Consider the following 11,132-nt stretch of genomic DNA (forward strand, 5'->3'; position numbering starts at 1 on the left):
ATAAAGGCTTAAAATAGAAGAAAAGAGAAGCAAGACAAGAGAGGTGTGTAATGTTACTATTTAACCCAACTTAGGAAAGGGTGGAAGTCCATGTAAGAAGTTAAAACCATAAAAATTAGGAAAAATTATAAAATTTGGTCAAATGGGAGACTTATTTACATATTTAACTAATTACTCAACCTACTATATATTTAGACTATTTTTATGTGATTTTTCTAAAATACCCTTAATATATATATATAACACTTATAAATTTTTTAGCCTTTCTTCTTTCTTCCTCCTGCCAGACTTCGCAGATTTTGCAATATGCGAAGTCTGCGAAGATAATGTTTGGTTCAGTAGAGTATTATCTTCACAGACTTTGCATATTGCGAAATCTGCGAAGTAGTATATAACAAAAAAGGCATAACAACAAGAGATTCTAACATTAAAATCATAACATTATCAAAATTTACAATAAGATTACCATAATAACAACATTAAAATCATTTCAAAGTCAATATGACCAATCTTGATGGAAATTTCTCACTGTATCAGAAGAGAATCCAAGAAAAAATTTCCTCTGCATCCCAGTACATCGCCTTTTTGAAAGGGATGTTATAGAAAAATTTAATCGTGTTAAGAAGAAAAATGACAATTTGGCTTCGCGAAAAAGGATTTTACGAAGTCTGCGAAGAGAAATGTGTAAGATAGAAGACGCTTTTACTTCGCGAAAAGAGGATTTTGCGAAGTCTGCGAAGGTAAAAATCATGAACACTTCCCTTCGCAGACTTCGCGTAATCCGTTTTGCGAAGTAAATCGTCTGTTTCAGGCTCTTTCTCCTCGCAGACCTTCACGAAACCAGATTACGCGAAGTGATTTTCTGGAAAAAAAAAAGCAAAGAGAAAATAGTTGATACTTACATTTTTTCGCCTTTTACCATTAAAATCGTCAATAACCATATAATAAACGCAGAAAAACGATGAAAATAACGTAGAATAATGATTTCTTCTATCTGCACAAGAAGAAAGAAACCAAGAGAGACAAGCAAAAATAGGAAGATGAAGAACCATGATTTAATTTTCTAGCAATAGGAAGATGATGAATCAAGAGATGAAGAAGAGAAAGACATGGTGATGAAGAGAAATAGTGCAGATTTCGCAATATAAAGTAAATGAGGAAGATCAACGGACTGGGAATCTCTTAGAGAAGAGAAACTGTGAGTCAAGGAAGAGAAATGGGAAGGGAAAAGATGAAAGGTTAATGGTATTTTGGGAAAGTCACACAAAAATAGTCTAGATACGTAGTAGGTTGAGTAAATGAGTTAAACATGTAAATGAGTCTCTCATTTGATCCAATTTTATAATTTTTTCTAAAAATTAAATATAAATTTGGTGATTTTGTTCGGTTTTAAACCAAACCAAATCAGAAACCAAAATGCTTGAAAAACAAGAATCAAACTAAACCGGCTTACAATTTCATACGGTTTGATTCGGTTTTTTTATTTGGTTTGGTTGTGCTGACCCCAGCTACAAATATATGATACTACAATTACTTTATCTTTAAACAAAATAGGTGTATGTATTCCATCGTCGTATTTGTTGACCAAGTTCACATATATGTTCGCTCCTGTGTCTCTAATTTGCTCAAAACAGGCAGTGCGCGAGCTTGGGCAGCAAGCACTCAATGGCGGCAGCTAGAAACATTTTGCAGATGAGGCGCCTACTCTCTGTCCTCGCAAATCATAATCAACAACCTTATTTCTCTCCTGTTAATAAAGGTCACTTCAATCTTCCTACTTTGCTGCATTTTTGTTTAAATATTTTTGATTAGGTCACAATTCTCTAGATTTGTTGTTGCTTTTGATTTTTTACAAGTGAAAAAGGGGTTAGGCTCTTTGTAGATTCAGTTCAGTTTTGAGTTTTTTAGGTTCATAACGATATAAGATTAGAATCTCTTGTTGTGACGCGTTTGGATGATAAGTTTAAAGAGATTTTGTTTTGTTTTGCTTCTTCTTTTTGGAGAGGTATTGCAGGGCTTCCGCTTTAATTGTTTGATGGTTATGGTCCAATTTGGTAAACGAAATGACGATTGAGAACATTTTCATGCATATTAGATGATCAAATTCGGAAAAGATTAAACACCAAAGAAATTGTTATGAACAATTCATTCAAAATAGATGAATTCGATTGAATTCTTCTATAATTTGCTACTTTTCTCAAATTAGCTTGTTTCCTGAAAAGAGTAAGTAACTGAATTCTTTGCTTTTTGTTCCTTTGAAAATAAAATTGAATTGAATTCCTTTATAATCAGTCTGAACATAAGTTTCCAAACAAGCGGTAATTGTATAACTGATGATTATTATTAATGTTTGGATTTAATTTTTTGGGGTCGGAACCTAGAGATAATAGACAGAGACCTGGGCTCTACTTTGCATCCTAGATGGTGCTTCTGCAGATTTCATTATGTAATGATTTGAGAGAATAAGTTGTAATCTTGCCAAAAGAAATCTAATTTATGCCACATACTGCTAAATCATGTCATCGAAGTCTTAATTTATTTTCATTTGTAGTAATCCATTTCTCTGGGATGAGCTATAAGCAGTGAACGAACAATGTCTATCTCATAGCTGATAAGAATAACAATATAAAAGTGGAAAAGCTCTGAATACTTATGAGAGATTCTAAAAGATAAAAATAGGAAAAAGAAAAACTTAGACTCTTCATGCTATTGATGTGTGGGATGGAGCCAAAGATGATAGGTTCTGGCCCCCAAATATATTTTGTGAGCATGTTCGCAAGCGTGAACGTACAGAGGAAAAGTTACAGTAAATTTAGTGTATTCAATCCTCTCTATCTCTGGATGTTACAGGAGAAAGCATCTACCTTTTTTCACTGGTAGTTTGTTAGCACTTCCTGTGATATTTTGAGCAGTTAGTTCTGGTTGGAGATAGCAAAATTTATTCCTAGGAACATTATCTATCAGTGCTTTTAGGTTGAATGGTTCTTTGATATGGTATTAATGCCTTTTGATTGATTAAATTCCTAGTACAAGGTAGAGTGAACCTGTGTTTGTACATGCTTTAAGTCCAAGGTATATTTGCATGGTGGGGTGTTGTTTGAGATAATAAAACTGTCCTTGGAATCTATTTAACCGCTAAAACTTTTGGATTAAGTTTTTCTTGAGCCCTCCTTCTAACTAAGACATCATTTTCTGATGAATAAAGTTCTCTTTCAGAATCCACCCAACAACTTTTTCCTTGTGCAAGTACAATCTTCACTAGGAGTGATTTTTATAGAAGGTTTCAGACACAAACAAGTGCAGCTGGTCAACCTACTGAGGAATCAGAAGATCATGAAACCGACAATCTGAAGCATGGTTGCGACTCAGCTAATGTTCCTTCTCAAATAAGCTGTAGCGAGGATTCTGGTGTGAAGCACTCTGCTACATCCAGCTTGAAAATATCACCAAGGCATGATCTTGCAATGATCTTTACTTGCAAGGTCTGTGAGACAAGATCTGTTAAGACAACTTGTCGTGAATCATACGAAAAAGGTGTGGTGGTTGTACGTTGTGATGGCTGTAATAATTTACATCTAATGGCAGATCGCCTTGGATGGTTTGGAGCACCAGGAAGCATTGAGGATTTCCTGGCTGCTCGTGGGGAGGATGTGAAAAAAGGTTCTGAAGCTACGCTCAGTTTAACGCTTGAAGATTTAGCAGGAAGCAGTATCTTGAAAGAGTAGCATTTTCAAGGTAAACAGTGTTTCTGGGAATGAATAGCTAGTGAGAAAGCTTTATCTAAATTTTGTTGAGCTAATTGTAGTTCATCTGCTTTTTCAGAAATTGCATGCAGATTTTCTGTTACCTAATATTCTGATTATCATTCCTTGGTTTCTAATTCAGAAATTGCAGGTGATTGGGTACTGTTCCGGTCACTGGGGTAGCTCCTTTGTGCACTCAATGATAAAGTTAGCAAGTGGTTATGATATAGAGAGATACAGGGATAAGAAAGTTGACCGTTAGAAGTAATTTTACCCCTAACGTCTAAATGATGCAATTTTACGTCTAACGTTTAAAATGATGAGTATTACCAAGTTGGATCAACTTTAGGCATTATCAAACATAGATATTTTCACATTTTGTATGATTTAGTAATTTTAGAGATTAACATTTTTAAATTTGACGAAGTATTTAAATTTTTTTATCGAACTCGTAAAATATATAGTATAATAAATTTAATTTTTTAAAAATATTTTTTTATGTCCGTGTGATCTGTTACTAATAAGTGTTAAAATGAGGTAAATGTGAAGTGTAGATGATAAGATACGTCACTGAGAATAAAATTTGATAAATTATTTTTCAAATTGATTCAATTTATCAATGTTAGAGAAAAAATTGCTCTTGATTATTAATGTTAGAGGTAAAAATGCACCATTTTTAATGTTATGGGTAAAATTGTTAATGTTAAAGGTATTTTTGCATTTTATCTCGAGAATAAATGGAATGAGAGAGAGAGAGAGAGAGAGTCATTATATGTCTCTAATAAAAATAGTTATGCGCAAGTCCCAGCGACACAAGAATATATTATATATATATATATGACATAATTAACATTTTCTTTTAGAACACATAATTAACTTTTTTAAAATATAAAAAATAATCTTAATCATAAAATGCATAAAATAGATATTAAATTAATTAGTACATAATTCATAATAAAATTTTAAATTTAAGAACTTTGTTTTGCAACCGTGCTTCCTTAAAACAAAACTAGTTTTTGGCCTGTGCGATGCACGGATTCATCTTAACATATAAATATTAACAAAAATATAAAATAATAATTACAATTAATGATACAAAGGTACTATATAAATTAAATATTATTATTTTATTTTTACATTTACTTTAAATAATCTTTTTATAGATAAATATAATAATATAATTAAAATTAATATATTATATTTTTTTGTAGGAAAAATTAATATATTAAATATTATATTATATTTTTTATCAGTAAAAAATGAGCAAGTGACACCTTAGCTCCATCGTTACTGTTTTATATTATATATAGATATGCAGAGAATTAGAGAGATTTTATAGATTAATTCAAATTATGTAGGACGTTTAGATATAGTATATATAAAATAATCTTTTTATAGATAAATATAATAATATAATTAAAATTAATATATTATATTATATTCTTTATCAATAAAAAAGGAGGAAGTGACACATCAACTCCATCGTTACTGTTTTATATTATATATAGATATGCAGAGAATTAGAGAGATTTTAGGGATTAATTTAAATTTTGTAGAACTCTTAGATATAGTACAGATAAAATAATCTTTTTATAGATAAATATAATAATATAATTAAAATTAATATATTATATTATATATTATATTATATTTTTTTTATCAGTAGAAAATGAGGAAATGACACATCAGCTCCATCTTTACTGTTTTATATTATATATAGATATGCAGAGAATTAGAGAGATTTTAGGAATTAATTTAAATTTCGTAGAACTCTTAGATAGAATATGAATAAAATAATCTTTTTATAGATAAATATAATAATATAATTAAAATTAATATATTATATTATATATTATATTTTTTATCACTAAAAAAATGAGAAAGTGACAACTCAGCTCCATCATTACTGTTTTATATTATATATAGATATGCAGAAAATTAGAGAGATTTTAGGGATTAATTTAAATTCTGTAGAACTCTTAAATATAGTACGATAAAATAATATTTTTATAGATAAATATAATAATATAATCAAAATTAATATATTATATATTATATTATATTTTTTATCACTAAAAAAGAAGGAAGTGACACCTCAGCTCCATCATTACTATTTTATATTATATATAGATAGATAGATATGCAGAGAATTAGAGAGATTTCAGGGATTAATTTAGATTCTGTAGAACTTTTAAATATAGATATATAGAGAATTAGAGAGATTTTAGGGATAAATTTAAATTCTGTAGAACTCTTAGATATAGTACGGATAAAATAATCTTTTTATAGATAAATATAATAATATAATTAAAATTAATATATTATATATCTATATATATATATATATATATATATATATATATATATTATCAGTAAAAAAAGAGAAAGTGACACCGCAGTTCCATCGTTACTGTTTTATATTATATATAGATAGATATGTAGAGAATTAGAGAGATTTTAGGGATTAATTTAAATTATGTAGAACTCTTAGATATACATATGCAGAGAATTAGAGAGATTTTAGGGATTAATTTCAATTCTGTAGAACTCTTAGATATAGTACGAATAAAATAATCTTTTCATAAATAAATATAATAATATAACTAAAATTAATATATTATATATTATGTTATTTTTGTTATCAGTAAAAAAGGAAGAAGTGACACCTCATTTCCATTGTTACTGTTTTATATTATATATAGAATATATATATGCGGAGAATTAAAGAGATTTTAGGGATTAATTTAGATTTTGTAGAACTTTTAGATATAGATGTGAAGAGAATTAGAGAGATTTTAGAGATTAATTTAAATTATGTAGAACAATTAGATATAGTACGGATAAAATAATCTTTTTATTGATAAATATAATAATATAATTAAAATTTCTATATATATTTTATCAGTAAAAAAGGAGGAAGTGACACCTCAGTTCCATTGTTACTGTTTTATATTATATATATATATATAGATATGCAGAGAATTAGAGAGATTTTAGGGATTAATTTCAATTCTGTAGAACTCTTAGATATAGTACGGGTAAAATAATCTTTTTATAAATAAATATAATAATATAACTAAAATTAATATATTATATATTATATTATATTTTTTATCAGTAAAAAATGAGGAAGTGACACCTCATCTACATCGTTACTGTTTTATATTATATATAGATGTGGTAAGAGGCATGTAATTGCAAATGTTTAATTGGCATTCTATAGGTATAACTTTTTGGGGTTTGGGTTTGCAAGCTTGTTTATTAAAGTGGATTGTTAAATACCGCTCCCATTTTATTTCACGGTTTCCATTTGGATTTTTTTGCTCTTTTCATAATTTTGATCAAAAACTGAAAATTTTCTTTCCAAAATCACAAACCCGAACAACAATAATTGAAATTATAAAAATAATTGATGCATGACAACCCGAGAATCCCGGAAATGGATGATTACGAGTTGGAAACATTAAAATTTATGTTTTTTTTATCAAAGAAATCATGAAAATAATACATAGTTTTTTGTGACGATTTTAAGTTTTTCGTCACAAAAATTGGATGATTTTACATTTTTCGTCACAAAAAAGTGGCCGATTTTACATTTTGGGGTCAAAATTTTTTGGGAAAATTACACAGAAATTCATTTTGTAACAACTATTTACAACTATGTCAAGTTATAATTTTGGATTATGTCAAACTAGTAAAATCAGTACTTGTAATATATTTTTAGGATTAGAATTTATAAATTAGAAGTCTAAAATATATTTTCTAGGGTTTATAATTTATGAATTGGAGTCTAGAATTTTTAAACTATGTTGTAAAATCATAATATATAGAGAATAATGACATATTAAGAATTAAGTTTGGTGATATGACTTAGTTGTAATTTTGTACTTAATTATGATATTCATGTATTTGACCCAAATTTTTTTTACCCTAGGCGGGCAAAATATCTGCCTGGCCCATGGTCAGGCGGAAATTTTGCGTACCTGGCATAGGCCAGCCAGATATTTTGCCCGCTTAGGGTAAACTTAAAAAATTCTCTCAAAAAATATATATTTTCGGTTTTGACAAAAAATTATGAAAAATGTAAAATTGTCCACTATGGGTGGTAACTAGTAATTTGGGGGCGGTAAATAACAACGTCCTTATTATAAGATAAAGAGATAATTTTATATACATTTGGACAAATGGTCATCGGGGCTCCGCTCATGTTGAGTGCTGTCTTCACCGGGCGTTGGTTTCAGGGGGTTTTCTTGAGTCTTGGGATTCGCTCTCTTGCATTGCTTTGGCTCGTTATCGATCGGATCATTGCCCGATGTTATTAAAATGCTCTTCTGGTATTCCCCATGTCGCTAGGTTCAGATTTCATGCTATGTGGCTGACTCATGCCTCTCTCAAAGATGTAATTGCTAGGCACTAGGAATCTTCTTCCATTTCGCTGCCCCCGGCGCAACTCTTATATCACAAGCTTCGTTCTCTCCATCCAGTTCTCTGAGAATGGAATAAAGCTGTTTTTGGTCACGTCGATAATAATATTAGGCTTGCTGAAGGTAGGCTCAACGACATCCAATCACTAATTGAAACTGAAGGTTGCTCTGATGATGTGATTGACAGCGAAACGGAGGCTAAAAAAGAGCTTGACCTTCATTTACTTCAGCAAGAACTGTTGGGTAAAGAAAAAAGCCGTGCGAAATGGCTGGAGACTAGGGATCGCAACACTCAGTTTTTCCATCGAGCTGCGCAGATCCGTAAGACTCAGTCTGGGATTAATTCGTTGATTATTGAGGGGGATGAACCGTCTTCTGATCTTGTCCAAATTGAAAATCACGTCGTCAGTTATTTTTCTTCTCTATTTAGAAGTGAGGGGGTCGCGCTGATTTATCTGAGGTTGCTTCGGTTATCCCTACCTTGGTCACCAACGAGGATAACTCCTCTTTAACTGACAAACCCTCTTCTGATGAAATCCGTCGCACGGTTTTCCTCATGGATGCGGACAACGCTCCTGGTTCCAATGGCTTTGGGGGGTTGTTCTATCAGAATTTCTGGAATGTGGTGGGGCAAGATGTCTGCAACATGGTGCATAGTTTCTTTGAAAATGGTTACGTTTTCCCCGGGCTTAACTCCAACTTGATGGCCTTAATTCCAAAATTCATCGGGGCTGACAAAATTGAAAACTTCAGACCTATTATTATGAGCAACTTCTGCTTTAAAATAATCACTAAGATTCTGGCCGACAGGCTTGCATCAATCGCTAGCATAATTGTCTCTTATAACCAGTTCGGGTTTATAAAAGGTAGAAGCGCTCACCACAGTATAGCCATTTCTTTGGAAGGTATCAATCTGCTTGACAGAAGGGGGTTTGGAGGTAATATGGCCATCAAAATTGATATCAAGAAAGCGTTTGATACGTTGATTAGGGTTTTCTTCTAGAGGTTATGGAGGCTTTTGGCTTTTCCCTAACTTTTCGTGACTGGATTTTAAACATCCTTGCATCTTCTAAAATCTCAGTCTTAATTGGTGGAGTGGCAAAAGGTTATTTTGGTTGTTCTCATGGTGTTCGCCAAGGGGACCCCATCTCCCCGATTCTCTTTAGCATTGCGGAGGACTTCTTATCGCGCTGGCTGTCGAAAATTGAATTGGATGGCTATTTTACGCCTATGTACTACTCTGGTGGTTAGAATTTTCCTTCTCACCTCCTATATGCTGATGACATGTTAGTTTTTGCTAAAGCAACTATGCGCAACGTCAAAACCCTGAGGGATTTCTTCCGGTTTTATGGGAATATTTCGGGTCAAAAGGTCAGCTGGAATAAATCTTCTGTGTATTTTGGTCAGCATGTCTCTCGGGTGAGGGCATCCTGTCTTGTCAGCTGTTTGGGCATCCGTATGAATTGTCTTCCCTTCAATTATCTTGGGGTTCCTTTGTTTAAAGGTGCGCCCCGTGCTAGGTACCTAAATTCTATGATGGATAAATTCCTATCGTAGTTCAGCCACTGGAAAGGTACATCTCTTTCTTTCACAGGCCAGTTAACTTTGATAAAAACGGCTGTTTCTGGTTCTTTTGTGCACTCTTTCTTGATTTATAAATGGCCGATTGGGCTTCTGAAGAAATTAAACCGTGCTGTGAGGAATTTCCTCTGGACGGGTAATGTTGATAAAAGAAAACTTATAACGGTGCCTTGGAGGACCTGTTGCAGGAGCATCGAGTCGGGGGGTCTTGGTATTAAAGACTTTGGTCTTTTTAATCGTGCACTTATTGGTAAAATTTGATCCAAGGTTCTGGTTTTGCTGTGGATTTGTTGAAATCTCGATTTTTTTCTATATCCGGCCTCCCCAAGAATTATATTTCACCATCCTCCATTTGGAATTCTTGCAAGTTCGTCTATGGAATCATTCAGCAACAGACTCTATAATGGATTGGGGAATCTTCGCATCTCAATTTTTGGACGGATAATTGGATTTCTCCTACCATTGCGGACCGGATGCTTATCCCTGCCCCGAAGCAGCGTCGCCTCTACGAACGTGTATGTGATTTCAGAAATGGGGACTTTTGGTGCAACCTTGATCACTTGCCAGTCGACCTTAGAAACTCTATCTTTGCTGTTCAGAGAGGTTTGGATGTGGATGACTTCTGTATTTGGAAGCTGGATTAAAAAGGATCCTTTACTATGAAGCAATTTTATTCTGAACTTGTGTATTCCTCTGCTCCTATTTTCTGGCACCGTTTTATTTGGGGAAGCCACATTCCGCCCTCTCGCTCGACAATTTATTGGCGGCTTATCCTTAATCGCATCCCAACTGAAGATGCTATTCAGCATAGAGGGATGGCGCTAGCTTCGCACCGTGAACTGTGTTTGGCTGCTGGTGAATCTGCTGCTCATGTCTTTCTCGAGTGCTCGTTTGCTACGTCTCTTTGGCGAGAGATCGGCTATATCTTTGAAGAGGAAATGCTCCCTCTTTCTAATTTTGACCTCTTTTTTGACAGGCTTATCTCCCGTTTCTTCGGCGGACAGGTTTCCAAGCTCTGGAGCTCGGCCATTTCGAACTATATTTGGCTCATTTGGAAAGCTAGGAACGTTGCTATTTTTGATTCAGATCGACCTTCCATCCAAAATTCTTTATCTTCCCTTCGATCGCTTAATCAGGAAAGCAGCTTTTCAAGGTATGGCTATTGCTCCTCCCGTCGAGATCAGAGGATTTTATCTCGCATCAGGGTTGCTGCCCGACCTCCTCCTGCGCCGAATATCAAATTAATCTGCTGGGTTCGACCTGCTACGGGTTGGATTAAAGCCAATGTCGACGGCTCCACGTTGGGAGCTCCGGGTTTGGCAGGTGTTAAGCCCAAAATATACCTAAAAGATCATTAATATTTACATCAGTTTTGCTTTAAAAT

General features: G+C 33.0%; 1 protein-coding gene across 1 annotated transcript; it reads left to right on the forward strand.

Moving 5' to 3' along the window:
- Nucleotides 1-1,573: 1,573 nt before the first annotated feature.
- LOC136225486 (uncharacterized) lies at nt 1,574-4,534 on the forward strand. The gene is made up of 3 exons (XM_066013532.1): nt 1,574-1,759; nt 3,217-3,735; nt 3,886-4,534. The coding sequence occupies exons 1-2, from the start codon at nt 1,666-1,668 to the stop codon at nt 3,723-3,725; spliced, it is 603 nt and encodes a 200-aa protein (XP_065869604.1). The 5' UTR covers nt 1,574-1,665; the 3' UTR covers nt 3,726-3,735; nt 3,886-4,534.
- Nucleotides 4,535-11,132: the final 6,598 nt, after the last annotated feature.

This window comes from Euphorbia lathyris, chromosome 4, assembly GCF_963576675.1.
Source record: "Euphorbia lathyris chromosome 4, ddEupLath1.1, whole genome shotgun sequence".
NCBI lineage: Eukaryota > Viridiplantae > Streptophyta > Magnoliopsida > Malpighiales > Euphorbiaceae > Euphorbia > Euphorbia lathyris.